This window comes from Furipterus horrens, unplaced genomic scaffold (assembly GCF_987537825.1).
Source record: "Furipterus horrens unplaced genomic scaffold, mFurHor1.1.pri manual_scaffold_4, whole genome shotgun sequence".
NCBI lineage: Eukaryota > Metazoa > Chordata > Mammalia > Chiroptera > Furipteridae > Furipterus > Furipterus horrens.
Genome location: NW_028327174.1, coordinates 194402049 through 194417055, shown reverse-complemented (window position 1 = coordinate 194417055; position 15007 = coordinate 194402049). Strand labels below are relative to the sequence as shown.

Genomic DNA, 15007 nt, shown 5'->3' with positions numbered 1-15007 from the left:
AGTGCGCCTGCGTGCCGCCAGCGGCGCATGCGCAGTTCCTGGGTGGCCCTAAGCGGTCGAAAGGGGAGTTCAAGGAGACGGGGGGCGACGCGGCTGCGGCTGCCTCGTCAGGGTCGGGGCTACAGACATCATGCCGGGAATAGTGGAGCTACCTACTGTGGAGGAGCTGAAAGTGGAGGAGGTGAGGCTCGTCTGGAGGACAGGCAAGCGGGACATAGGGCTGGAAGTTTCCAGGGCCTGGCCCAGTTCTGCTTCGATTCAGCGGACCCTGGGCTCCGGAGCCCCGATCCCATACCCTCACCCCCAACACATAAACAGGTCAGCCCCGGATGCCCCTTCCTCAGCTCCGGGAATCGCCCCACCCCAGCCCGCAGTGGCTAAAGAACTCTCCCCCTCCCCGACAGAGACCTACTTCGTTACGTGAGTAGTAGTGGTACTTTTTGTAAAGCACCAGCCAGGGCACCTTTACTTACTTCATGTCACTTAATACTCAAACCTCCGTGCGAAGTAAGTATACATCCCCGGGTGTTCCCAGTCGAGGGAGAAAAGAAAAGAGCCACCTTAAAGTAGTATCATCGGTGCACAGTGCATTAGAATGAAGGTAGGAAGCTGCAGAAAACGGGGACGGTATTGGAAGGGTGAGGTTGCTAACAGCCCTGGGAACGTGGTTGATAATAGCACATTTCAAGCATTCAGTTATTCAAGAGATACCATTTGAATAATGACCATATGAACATACACTGGAAAATAAGAGAATGCCTCTGCCCTCGTTGAGTGTATAATCTAAAAGGCAACGACAGTACAGTGTAGTTCGTGCTGTGAGCAGTGAAGACAGTGTAATACTGATAACGGCAAACACGAACAAGCCTTTTGGAGAGGTCAGGCGGGATTTAGGTGCTGTCATCCATGGAATCCTTCCAGCAGCACTAGGAGGAAGGATATAATTGGTCTCTCCATGTGGCAAGTAAGGATCAGGACCCGAGAGAAGCGATTTGCCCAAGGTCACATAGCTAGTAAGTGGCGGAGCTGGAATGTGAACCCACTAAAATTTATTTGCCATAAATTATATCGCAGGCACTGTGTTAAGTATTTTACCTGCATTACTTCAACTGAATTTTATATGCCTGTGAGAATGGCAACTATTATGCTTCTCAGATGAAAAAATGTTTAGTGTTTAGGGACGTTTCCATAAAGTGACATTTACTAAAAGGGGGGAGGGGTAGGGATGGCAGCAAGTGCTGCCAATAGTCAGTCTTTGGTTTCTTGTCCCACCGTGAAGCTGGCTTACTCTCCAGTTGCTGTGTTTTTCGTTGGAACTTTAATTTATTTCAACAAACAACGGAGGTTTACTTTCTGCAAGTGTTCTTTATCTGGAATAAATTTGCCTTTAGGCTTCACACAGTGAAATTGAGAAACAGATAATTACATAAATAACTAAAATACAAGACAAAGTATAATTAAATGCTATGGAAGAGGGGCAGACACGGTTTAAGAAAAGAGAGTAGGATTTGAAGCTGTAGCTCAATTCTAGCCCTAACTGCTCGATTACCTTGATTAGTCACTTTTAGCATTTGCAGACACAGTTATTTTATTTGTAAGATGAAGCGATTCCAGCTGTATAATTCCCTGAGGCTATAAAAGGAACAGAGAAAGCACTTCTCGGGCATAATGTAAGAATTATAGGCAGAGATGGAGCGAACAGCTTCCTAAGCCTGGGTAGGATCTGAGCAAAGGTAAGGAGATGGGAAAAGGCAGGGGACCGAAAATGGGTCCTGGGACTGGGAATTCAGTGTCCTGAGAGAACAGCAAGAAGCCCATTTTTAAAGTGTCGTGGCTAGAGGGCTGGAAAGGTCGTTTGGATCCAGAAGGCTTCTTCTTGTTTTTTTTTTTTTTAATAACTCATTTGTTTGTTTATTTATTTTTGGAGAGAGAGGAAAGGAGGAAGAAAGGGAGAGAAACATCACTGTGTGGTTGCCTCTCACTCGCGCCCCTAACTGGGGACCTGACGTGCAACCTAGTTATGTGCCCAGACTGGGAATCGAACCACCAGAAGGCTTTTAATACCCTATGGGAAGTTTAGGCTTTATGCTTCTGTTAAACCTGAATCCTTACAGGTTTTGTTGCTAATTTGTTTCAATAGCGGAGTAAAATAAGAATTGTCTTAGAAAGATCATTCCAACAGCTCTGTGAAGGATGGACTGAAGGAGGGCAAGAAAAACAGGGAGACTATTCTTGGGGCTGTTGAAATAATTGAGGGGGATAGTAAGGGCCCCAGCATAACTGGCAACTGTGCTTACAGAGAGGAAAGGACAAATTTGTCTAGAATCGATCAGACTTAGCAACAGCTTAGGCCTCAGAAGCAGGAAAGGTTGAAGAATTCATGTCGGACTTGCAACCTGCCATTAGAACCAAGGAAGCCCGAGGAGCAGGTTTGAGACAAGTGAAATACATTATGGACCCCAATGGACTTTGGAGCTATGACACACCCTATGGAGAAGGCAGTCAGAAGCTTTGGGATGGAAAATCCTGGTCCACATTGACAGTTTTTAGTAAAAATGCTAGCTGATATCTATGTGCCAGGCACTGTCCTTTATATTATTAATCATAACAGTTTTTTTCAAATAGGTACTACTATCCCTCATTTTACATACATTAAGTAAAACATAAGGCATAGTCTAAATTAAGTACTATAAAAAGAGATGCAGACATGGTTTAAGGAAGGGAGAACAGAACCAGAAGATTGGTTGTAGATTGTAAGACTTTCTGCCTCCCTTTCCACACCTGCAGACTAATGCTGCACACCTGCTGTGCGGTGAGGCTGAATGAGGAAGGACGTTGGAGTTCTGTGTCCTTTGAGACAAAGGGAGCTGAATGAATTTGAGAGGGTATTCATGGTGAGCAGCTGAGAAAGGAGGTTGTTTCTGTTGGAATTCGTCAGTCTCAGTGAAGAAGCAGGTGGGGGAGAAGGTGACATCTGAAGTCCTGTGCCACCTCCGTGCTGGTGATGTAATGGGACGAGGCCTGGTTGGTTGGAGGTTGCAGTCTCTGGATTCCAGGCCCGTGGTTGCCCCTGACCTGCTGTGCCGTCTTGTGCATCTTGCTCTTTTGCCTCGGGATAGATTCAGCGTGTGGTTCTCATCCTTTATTTCTCTGTAACAGCTTATTTTATGCTCGGCAGCATAGGTGTACTTAGATTTTGGTAAGACCTCTACAATTGTTGGGAAGTAATACAAAGAACGCTGTTGCTGTTGTCTTTTGGGGCATGATAGCTGCTAACTTAATTTTTAAAATATGCTTTAAGAAAGTTTGCATCCTGATTTTTATTCTCCCAGTTCTTTATAGATAATATAGCAAACAGGTATATGCATTCTCCTCCTCCTGTAGTGTGTAGATGAATTACTCTCTTCATCTTTCTTTACGTTTTATCTTAGTAATGATTTAAGATAAGCTGGGTAAAAGTCATAAAAAATAAAATTATAAAATTTTTATTATTATAAAAATAGTAATTATAAAATTCTCACATTAAAATCCTTAATAAAATATTTGCAAATCAAATCCAGTGGTGTCGTAAAGCATAATACATTATGACAGGCTAGATTTTATTCTAGATACAGTGGATCAGTTTTAGAAAATCTATTAATGCTCTGTACTACATTTATAGATTAATGAAAAAGAAACCTGAACATTTATTTGTCTTCTCTGATGGAGAAAATAACAGTAAAACAAAACCAGTTAGGATTAGAAAGCAAGTTTCTTAATGAGGAATATCTGAACAGTCATATCCCAGACACCAACAGTTCATTCTAAACTGTACTTTAAAGTTTGGGGAAAGGCAGGGATGCCTGCTGTCATTGCTGTTCATCCATATTACGCTGGAGGTTTTGGTCAGAGCAGTAAGATAGGAAAGAGAAGAAGAAAAAAAGGAGATAAATATCAGAAAGGAAAGGAAGCAGTTTCTATTTGTAAACGGAAGTTTTTCATGAATTCTCTTTGAGTTTTGTATCAGAACAGATGGTAGTTTAGTAAGATGTAGCTAGAGAGAAGGTACAATGTGCAAATAAGCAGTAACCAGTTTGAACATCGAATAGAAAATCCTATTTAGATAGGATCAAAAATGTTAAAATAACAAGGAATAAACAAGAAATGTGCAGGGTTCCTGTATGAAGGAAACTAATTTTAATCGAAGGGCATAGAATGACCTGAAAAAATGGAGGAATGAGAGGCCACGATTCATGTATTCTTAACTCTTGAAACTATCGTGTCCCCAGTACCTGGCACAGAAGTGAGTGCTCAACAATTACTTGTGCTAGACACTATTTTGGGTGCTTGGTGAACTATAGTAAAAGACACGTTTTCATTATAGGACATCTTTATTGGATCTGTGTTGAAAATATCCTTCCTCTCTTGGATCTCACATGCTAGCAGTCACACAGTGTGACCACCGACGCTAGCTTATATCAGATGATTAAGGAATGACTCTGAGGCGGTAAATTTGAACAGAGCTCCAGTAATATCAACGTGCCAGTCCCCTTCTCATTTACTCTGTAACTAAACTTAGTGTAATTCCAGTGCGGATTTTTTGGGAGTGTGGTGTTCTTCTGGAATAACAGCCAAGAAAAATTTGAAAAGGAACAATAATCGGAAGGATAGTCCTCCCAGACAACAGAGTGTTCTAATAAGTTGCAGTAATTAAAGCATTGTGGCACTGGCCCAGGAAAAGGCACAGAAAAGGCCATCAGGGCCGTCGCTGCAGCAGCTGGTGGGCGGGCCCGGGTCTGTGCAGTTCCCCGTGAGCCAGCGGCGAGTACCCTGGGCTGCTCAAGAAAAGGTCCTGGGATGCAAGTGAGACTGACCTCGTTGGAGGGATGGCCACCGTGGACATACTCTCTAATATTATTAGTAATAACTTGCTGGATACATGCCCACACTGATGCCTTCCAGTCTGTCGTCTTCTGTGATTCTGCAGTCTCCTGGGAATTTTATATATCTTCCTACTATTAGCTGTAGTCTACTATTCTAATGTTAGAGGGGTATTACCTAATATTCTCCTGTGTTCTGTTACTTCTGTTCCTGGAGAGGAGACTCATGAGAGCTCCCCAGGGTTGGTTTCTCCCATGACGTCCCAGAAGCCTCCGTCTTCCTTCAGAGCTCCACTTCTCTGTCACAAAGACCTAACGGTTCTATTAGGGCTGCCATTTCCTTCGTCTAAACGTGGATAGTAACGGCAGCCCGATGAGGTGGTCCCGAAGTTGTAGAAAGCCACGGGTGTGAACTGGCTTTGGGATCTCGGAAGCACTGTAGATCGTCCAGGGTCACTGTGGCAATCCCCTCCCTTGTCGTTACTTTTTTCTGGCAAAGTCAGAACAGCTATCTCTGTGTCCCTCTGTTTCGACCAGCATGAGGTGAAGGTGCGGACGTGATGACCTGGTCACAAGTCTGTGGTCTTTCTCCCGTCGTTCCTTCCCCCAGGTGAAAGTCAGCTCCGCTGTGCTTAAAGCCGCGGCCCACCACTATGGCGCTCAGTGCGACAAACCCAACAAGGAGTTCATGCTGTGCCGCTGGGAAGAAAAGGACCCGCGGCGCTGTCTGGAGGAAGGCAAGCTTGTCAACAAGTGTGCTCTGGAATTCTTCAGGTAAAAGTCTTCTCCCCTCAGTGCCTCCGTGGTTGAGCCGTCAAGGTACATGGATCTCGGCGAACATCCAGCTAATTAAAGGGGAAGGGGTCATTTTCGTGACTGATTTTAGCAAGCAGGGCAAGGCTTTGAAATCAGATAGACCAAAATTAGCACACAATAACTGATAGTTATTTTTGTTGTTTGTTTTTATTATTTGGCATGTTCTTTAATCTCCATGAATCTCAATTTCCAAACTGTAGGATAATACTTATCTTAGACAGGATTGTTATGAAAAATTTGAAGAGGCACCTAAAAACAGTTCCGCTCAGTGCTTGCTAGCAGGTATCACTAGATTGCCATCCTTACATTAGCGCAGAACACACAATTGTGACAGAAAGCAAAGTGTGCTCAGAGTCCAATTTTTGGGTAGGCCACTGTGCTTGATACTATATCTAAAGAAATCAAAATTTACAAAACTTTTTAACAGCCATATTAATCAGATCTCTATTAAAAGGGTCAGGAACTTAACTCAAAGGGAACTGGCTCATGTAACTCTAAAGTCCAGAAATAGTACTGGCATCAATCAGGGCTGGATTCAGGGGCATAAATAATTTCACAATGACTTGGTGTCTTTTTGCCTCTCTTCTTTTCCTCCCAATCTTAGTTCTGCTTTTTTCTTTTGAACTCATTTTCAAAGAGACTTTCCTTATTACAGCAAAAATGGGCACCAGTCACTCCAAGCTGCTCTGCCACTTGCTTAGCAGATGTGGACAAAAAGTGCCAATTCTCCAGTAATATGAGTTGCAGGAGATAAAATGTTGTGATTGGTCAGGTCTGAAGTGGAAGTAGACTTAGATTTATCTAAACCATGTTGCTGAGAGAGAGGGAGGCATTGTGGCCGGAGAAAAATTAGAAGGATGTTACAGAAGAATGGGGAATGACTGCTGGCTAGGCAGAACGCACAGATGTCCACTATAGTGACGTTAGAGGAAAAAGCAAATTTTGTCACATAATAGCTGCTATTTTTGTTTCTGCTGTCTTTGGCCACATGCATATTTTTGGCCACGTGATATTTTTGTGGTTAAAATCATTGTGTGTCTATATTTAATATTTTTCACTGTTGGGAACATTCTATTAAGTTACTATTATTGTCTTCATGATCACCGTTTTTACTGGCTATATAATATTCCATCACTGGCTAAACCAAACATAATGTACCTGACCAATTCCTCTTATTAAACATCATTTTTTATTCCAACTTTGATCGTTTTGGGTAAATCTGCAATGATGACCTTTTTGTGTAGATCTTTTTCATTTTTAAATTAATTCCTTGGCATAAATTTCCCAGCGGTGAGGTTACCAAGACTTGGAACATTTTTACGTTGAGTCATTTATGCTGCCCTCAGCACTGTATCTTGGTATACCTCACCAGCATTGCATGTTATTTAAATATTTGGTAGGTACAAAATGATATTCTTGCTTGGATTTGCATTGATTTGATTGACAACAATGTTTATTTTTAAATTTTTCTTTCTTTCTTTTTTTTAATATGAGTTTATTTGAGTCAAAACTGACAACATTGCCAGGAAGCAACGATCTCAAACGCTACCAGATTTTTTATTTGCAAAGAGAACTTTGACAAAGCATTTTTCCTTTGGCCCAGAAATAGTACCTTTAAATGGGAAATGTTGGATTTCATGAGTTCCCAAGGTGCCTAACTGCCTCCATGAGAGGAATTTCTCACTGCTGAAGTTGCTTGTTTTAGGCATCAGTAGCTAACCATTGGGTGTGGGTGCCAGGATGACAGGGCCCAGACCAGAGACTAAGTACCAGACCAGTGGTTTGCAGGCCTTCTTCTGCCTCAGCAGTTGAGGGATACAGATGCATTGGAAACGGTAGATCAGGTAGAGGTTAGGAGGGTCCAGTTTTGTTCACCATGGAAATCCAGCCCAGTGGGGCTAGAGGTCATGCAGAAGAGCTCCCTATGGCTCTGGTGGTCCTTCTTCCTTCCTGTTGTACACTGTGCCATGCCCAAGGTTATACGCAGAATACCTGGAAGGGTACACAAGACACTGGTAACAACGGAAGTAGCAAGAATGCAAAGCAGATATTTCACTATGTGTTTCTGTAGACCGTCTCTGAGGTTCTTCCTGGGTCATGGTAAGGAAAATTCCTGGGCTAGATTCTTGGAGTATGACATGCAAGTGGTTCAGAATTATTCCTGTGAGTGCAGGAGGTGTTCTGCGTTTCTTCCATAGCCTCAAATATGGCTTTTACATAAAATAATGGTGTCTTATCTTGCTTTAGTTAGTATATATTTGATTACTAGGAAGAGTGAATGGTAAAAGAAGGGGAATTCTGTAAAATACTTGAGGCTTATCCCTTTTATACACAAAAGTTATGTTTTTCTTTAGTTTGGTGGTCACAAAATGAATTAATATGCTACCTTAGTAGAAAGCACCAAATATATTTTAATTTTTTATTATTTTAATTATATTTTATTGATTATGCTATTAGAGTTGTCCTGACCTTTCCCCTTTTGCTCCCCTCCACCCACTACCTCAGGCAATCCCCCCAACATTGTTCATGTCCATGGGCCATGCGTATAAGTTCTTCAGCTACTCCATTTCCTATGCTGTACTGTACATCCCCATGGCTATTCTGTAATTACCTATTCGTGCTTCTTAATCCCCTCCCCTCTTCCCATTCCCCCCACAACCCCCTCCCATATGGTAACCATCAAAACACTCTCTGTATCTGTGATTCTGTCTCTGTTCTTCTTGTTTGCTTACTTTGTTTTTTTAGATTCAATTGTCGATAGATTTGTATTTTTTGCCATTTTATTTTTCATAGTTTTGATCTTTTTCTTAAATAAATCCTTTAACGTTTCATTTAATAATGGTTGGGTTATGCTGAATTCTTTTAGCTTTTCTTGTCTTGGAAGCTCTTTATCTGCCGTTTGATTCTAAATGATTGCTTTGCTGGGTAGCGCAATCTTGGCTGTAAGTCCCTGCTTTTCATCACTTTGAATATTTCTTGCCAGTCCCTTCTAGCCAGCAACGTTTCTTTTGAGAAATCATCTGACAATCTTATGGGAACTCCCCTGTATGTAACTAACTTTTTTCTCCTGCTGCTTTTAAGAGTCTTTATCTTTAACCTTTGGCATTTTAATTATGATGTGTCTTGGAGTGGGCCTCTTTGGGTTCATCTTGTTTGGGACTCTCTGTGTTTCCTGGACTTGCATGTCTATTTCCTTTACCAAATTAGGAACGTTTTCTTTCATTATTTTTTCAAATACATTTCCAATTTCTTGTTCTTTCTCTTCTCCTCCTGGCACCCTATGATGTGAATGTTGGACCTCTTGAAATTGTCCCAGAGGCTGCTTATACTATCCTCACTTTTTGGATTCTTTTTTCTTCTTCTTGTTCTGATTGGTTGTTTTCTTCTTCCTCATGTTCCAAATCATTGATTTGATTCTCAGCTTCATCTGCTCTACTGTTATTTCCCTATAACTTGTTCTTCATTTCAGTTATTGTATCCTTCATTTCTGACTGGATCTTTTTTCTGCTGTTGAAGTCCTCACTAGGTTCCTTGATCATCCTTATAACCAGTGTTTTGAACTCTGCACCTGATAGATTGCTTATCTCCATTTTGTTTAGCTCTTTTTGGGGGGTTTTGGTCTATTCTTTCATTTGGGCCATGTTTCCTTGTCTCCTTGTTTTGACAGCCTCCCTGTGTTTGTTTCTATGTATTAGGTAGAGCTGCTTGGACTCTGTGTCCTGTAGGGTCCAGTGGCCGAGCCTCCCCTATCACCCAAGCTGGGTACTCGAGGTGTGCTCTCTGTGTGAACTGAGTACACCCTCCTCTTATAGTTGAGCCTTGGTTGCTGTTGGCAGATCAATGGGAGGGACTTACCCAGGTCAGTCAGCTGCAAGGACTGGCTGTAACCACTGACCACCAACCTCTGCCCTCCGTGGAGGATCAGCTGTGCAGGGGCAGGGTGGTGTTGTGCCAATGTGGTCTATAGCTGTCCACTGGGTGCACTGGCCCTGGGGTTTTCCGGGTGGTGCAGGCCAAGGTCAGCCCCCACCTGTGTTCTGCCTGGGGGCCACCCTGCCTGAGCTACAAAGCAATCTGAGATGGCTGCTGCTAGTGCCTGGCCTGGGGCTCACTGAGGCCAGCTGTTTCTTGTTTGATAGGATTTAGGAAATTGTGAAGCATGAACCAAGGCCAGCCAGTCATATGGAAAAGCAGCATGGGTGGGCTGGTAAGTTGGGTGGAGCAGAGTCTCTAGGGATCTCCAAGGCGGGTCAAACAGTGTTAGTCAGATTGATGGAGTCTCAGATATGGCACCAACTTGCTGGCTCTGGCGGGGAGGGCTTAGAAAAGGGACAATGGCCTCTGCTCGCCTTGATGCCCAAGACACTTCAGTTTCTCCCTGTATGCCACTGGTACTTTTCAAGCTGCTACCCTGGTGCTGGATCTCAGAGTGAGTTTGAGTAGGTGAGTCCATGTGAGGGTTCTTTAAGAGGAACTTCTTGGGGCTCTAGCAGTTTCTTCCACTGACTCAATCCCTGCTGGATTTTGCAGCCAGAAGTTGTGGGGATTTATCTTCCAGGCACTGGAACCCTGGTTGGGGGGCCTGATGTGGGGCTGGAACTCCTCCCTCCTGAGTTTTTATCCACCACACATGGGTGCGGGACCAGCCATTCTGTGTCTGCGCCCCTCCTACCTGTCTGGATGGATGTGGTTTCTTTAGCTCTGTAGTTGTCAGAGTTCCATTCAGCTCAATTTCTGACCGTCCTGAGTGGTGGTTCTATATTTTAGTTGTAATTTTGATGTGGTTGTGTGAAGTGGTGAGCCATGGCTCTATAATTTAATTTTATTACTGACAACAGTAATCTCTGTGTTTGTTCAGGCATCAATAGGATGAGGATCTTGAGCTTCTGCGGAGTGTAAGGCAGTTGGCCTCTACACTGAATGCTCCCAGGGTCTTTGCTTGGCAGTCTGTGTATTTGCTTTTTATAATTCTGTCTCTTCCTTTGCCATTATCTGTCCCCTCTGACTTCTGTCCGCATGCCCGTCTCTGATGATGCCTCTGTCGCTTCTAAACTTGCTAAGCTGATAATCTTTAGAATTAGATCTAAAGAATAAATAGGCTCCAAGTGAGCAGGTTTATACTTATTTTTTTCCCCACATCTCTGTTTTTCTTTTGCAAAAAACTCCCCCTAACCTAGCCATCTCTTCCAGGCAGATAAAGCGCCACTGTGCAGAACCTTTTACAGAATACTGGACCTGCATCGACTTTTCCGGCCTGCAGCTCTTTCGTCACTGTCGCAAACAGCAGGCCAAGTTTGACGAATGTGTGCTGGACAAGCTGGGCTGGGTGCGACCTGACCTGGGAGAGCTGTCCAAGGTAAAAAGGGTGTTCTGCTGGCGGGCTCCCTCTGTCACTAAGGGCAGGCAAAGGCAGGCGGAGGTCAGAAAAGGATCCTCTGTGAGTGCAGGTATGACATGAGAGATCCAGATGTACCTAACAGGTTAATTGGGGATGATTATACACAGTCCCCAAGGGAGTTTATTTAACAGAGGTACTCCTTTAAATAGATCTTCCAGCATGTGCAGATTTGCTTGTGGTTAATTAGCTAATTGGAGAACAGAAGGGAGTAGATAAGGATAAAGTGTTTGGGGACACTGTCAGTTGCAAACATTGAGTCTGTTGTGGAACTCCGTGGGGAGATAGGATCAGGGTTCTGTCAGAGTTTCCAGGAGCAGACCAAGGTAACAAAAAGTATGTGCCTGGACTTTCAAGCGCACGTTTTCCTACCCTTTCTCCTGTATTTCCTGTCTCGGTTTTGAAACCACCATCTGTTGAAACATCATAGCCAGAAACCTGAATGTCTTTTCTTCACGTCTCACTCTTTCTTCCTTTGTACGCCCATCAGTTCCTGTAGATGAGCATCTCCTGGAAAAGCTGTTGCATCCCCTCACTGTCCCCACTTCCTGGACAGGAGCTCCTAACCTGGGCTACGTGAATTTCTGGTGGACCAATTCGGATATTAGAAGGCAATGCATCCTCCGAAATTGAAGAATTTAGGAAATAATTACATCTTCATGATAGGCATGATCTGTGTGGGAAATAAATGTCACTTTCTTTAAAAAAATCTTTTCAGGGGCTCCCTACTGCTTGCCAGATAAAGCATTCTCTCCATATCTGGGCATAGAAAGCCCTTTCTGATCTGACCCATCCCTGCTTCTTGAGCCTCCATTCCCTCTGGCACGGCATACGTACCATGGCGTGGAGGAAAAACCCAGGTTTTGAATGGAGACAGATAGTAGGTTTGAATCTTGGTTCCACTAAAGTGCTGTGGGATCCGGAGCAAATTGCTTAAAATTTCCTATCACACCAGGTCTATAAAATGGAATTCGTGTTAAATCCCTAGTTTTCTGTGAGGCTTAAGCTAGAGAGCCTATGTGAATATCCTGCCTTGTGCTGGGCACGTAGGTCCACATACTGTCCGTTCCCTTCTACTTGTGTGTGGTATCAGCGGGTAGTTGGGTCTTAAGCTTGTTACAAGTAGATGAATGGCCTAGCAACTGGGTTTTTTTTTTGTATCTGGCTTGATTATTTTACTTCAGATGCCTTCCTTTGCCGCACTGAACAAATTATTTTTAATAGTTGATAATTCTAAGTTGGAAAATGGTGGAACTTATATATTTAATAATGAAAACTACCCTCATTTCTCTCTCTTGAAAGAATGAACAAATCATGCTGTTAAGAAGACATGTTAATTTCTGAGTTTTTGTGTTAACATTTTTAAAAACTTAAAAGTATTATTTTTCTTAACTTCTCAGAAGTGTACTTCTTTAAGAGGCTTACCAGTTATAGTTATGCTGCGGTCAGTATCCAGTCTCTCTCTAGAAAGGTGATGATCAGCAGGACAAAGCCTGACTTCACTCACACTCGCATTCTCTTCCCTCTGGGCTGCCTGCCCTCCTGTGTTCCCTAGTGACCTCCTACCTGTCTACTCTCAGCCCAAGGTCATGTCCTTCTTTGGCGTTTCTGACGTTCCTGGGCACAATTGCTCTCCCACCTGTAATTCTATCATCGTAATATTAATACTGAAAATAACTTAGGGAGCACCTGCTGTATGTACATCCACCACTTTACATAGATTATTCTAATAACACTGTGAGCTAATAGCTCCATTTTAGAGATCAGAAATTGAAGGTTAAGTTCGCTGCCTGAGGTCATTTACTTAGGAATTCGCTTGACCAAACATTTCTGCTCCTTTTTTCTTTTGAGTTTGGTGCAGAAGAGGAAGTCGTTCTACTGTTCTTTCCACAATAATTTGTCTTTTAAAGGGGTCCTTTTATTACCTTCAGTTTGAGAAACATTTTTCTTGATTTATTTCATAGATATCTTGAATTCCTTAAAGGAGCTTCAAATACCAGCTGGAGGTATTTGGAATGAACTCTATCCAGCAGTAAAGAGCCATTAGTGATCTCAAATTATAGCAGAGAGATGAGAAGGCTGTGTTAAAAACAAACAAAAGACTACTTTGGGCTTGTAATCAGAAGACTTGGGTTTCGGCAGCAGCTCTGACATTTACCATGTGTCTTTATCTTAGGCAAGTCAGCCTCTCTTGTCCTCGTCTGTGAACTAGAGATAATAATACCTTCTAAGTGGTTATAGTAATAATTATTCATTGTGCACATGAAAGCTCCGTTCTGATAAATGCTTTTTTATTTATACATATAGGAAGACTAATCTGGTCCTATTACGGGGAGTGACTTAGAGTTCAGACCACTAGATAAGCAGGCTGTTAATAATTACGGTCATGTGTCTTCTCTGGGCTGGTGTTTTCATCTTTAAAATGAGAACAGTTTCTACTCAGTTTCCAATGGACATTTTTGTGGCCATCGGGGGATAATGTGGGTATAAACACCTTCCATCTCTCTCCCTGTTCCGAAGTTCAGTGCTCCACCCTCTTGCCTGGCCTGTTGGCTCAGCTCCCCACTTCTGGTCTTGTCACTTGTACAGTTTAGCTTCTACACCTTTTGGTTACTTCCCTGCTTCAGATGACATCAGGTTTAAGTTCAAACACCTTGGCATATTATTCAGTGCCCTTCATCCTCTGGCCCCTGCCTACCAGTGCAGCATGTTAATGAAAAACACAGGCTTTGGAGTACACAGATCTGGCTTTGAGGATTAGCTGGATGGCCCCTGGGGTGCGAGAATGACATGGGACAATGTGCCCAGCATTGTTCCTGACAGCACTCGCTGGTGGTTGGGTAGGTGCTTCATCTCCCTCCACAGTTTGTACAGCTAAAGATATGCCTCTCTGCCTACATTTGTACTGTTTCTTTACTTCGAGTGTCTTCCCTTCCTAACCTTCCTGCTGGCTCCTGGTCGTCCTTCAGGATTAAGCTAAACATTGTCCCCTCAGAAATAGTCTGGGCCCCTAGCCCTCAGGACGGGTTAGGTGCAGAGTCCTTGCTCCTCTGGCACTGAGTTCGCGTCTCAGTTACGGTAATTTGGTTAGGAAGTCGGGGTTGATTTTCTTGTCTGGCTTGCTCACTAGACAGTGAGCCCCTTGGTAGCAGTGTCTGTCTTCTTCCCTTCTGTGTCTCTGACTTCTTCCATGGGGCATGACAAAAAGAGCTGTGATTTGCTGGGGCTTCAAAGAAGAGGAGTAGTTGAGGCAGAGGAGCAGAGAGGAAACAGGGGGGATGTGTCTGTGGTCACAGACTGCTCCAGCTGACTGTCACCTGTGCTGCTTTTCTCTTCGCCCCTTGCAGGTCACCAAAGTGAAAACAAATCGGCCTTTACCGGAGAATCCCTATCACTCAAGACCAAGACCGGAGCCCAACCCTCCGGTAGAAGGCGATCTGAAGCCTGCCAAACATGGCAGCCGCCTTTATTTCTGGACCATGTAAAGATGGGCCCGTGGCCCACACTCAGTCACGCGCCCAGACGACAATGGATGAAAACTGACATGCAGTTTGCATCGGCCGATCGAGTCCTTTCCCGGATCACAGACATTAACAAAAAGTTAGTTTATGTGACTTGGCAGTTATTCTATACCATTTCCTGGCCATTAAAAAATGTAAAGGAAACAGTTGTATTTTATTATGTTTTATATAACCTTTTGGCCTTTAAAGATGACTTCCCCCGGCTTTTTCTTCTTGTGGTCTTGCCTGTTCCTCTCTCTTTGCCTTCAGTAGGCATTCACCAGTGTGGTGGCAGGGGAGCCACATTAGATCACGGAGAAATGACTCTAACGGAAAGGCTTCATTGCCCGAGACAGCTCCTGGGGATATGTGTGTGTTCACACGTTTTGGAGTCTCAACACTTTCCCATCCAACCTCTCAAATGATTTCCCTAAAGT

The 15007-nt window shown here is 43.5% G+C and overlaps 1 protein-coding gene across 1 annotated transcript; it reads left to right on the top strand.

The window, feature by feature from the left end:
* The first annotated feature begins 17 nt into the window (after positions 1-17).
* NDUFA8 (NADH:ubiquinone oxidoreductase subunit A8) lies at positions 18-14735 on the top strand. Its single transcript, XM_090274677.1, has 4 exons — positions 18-181; positions 5470-5633; positions 10866-11031; positions 14418-14735. Exons 1-4 carry the CDS (start codon positions 131-133, stop codon positions 14553-14555), a joined length of 519 nt encoding a protein of 172 aa, XP_090130803.1. The 5' UTR covers positions 18-130; the 3' UTR covers positions 14556-14735.
* Positions 14736-15007: the final 272 nt, after the last annotated feature.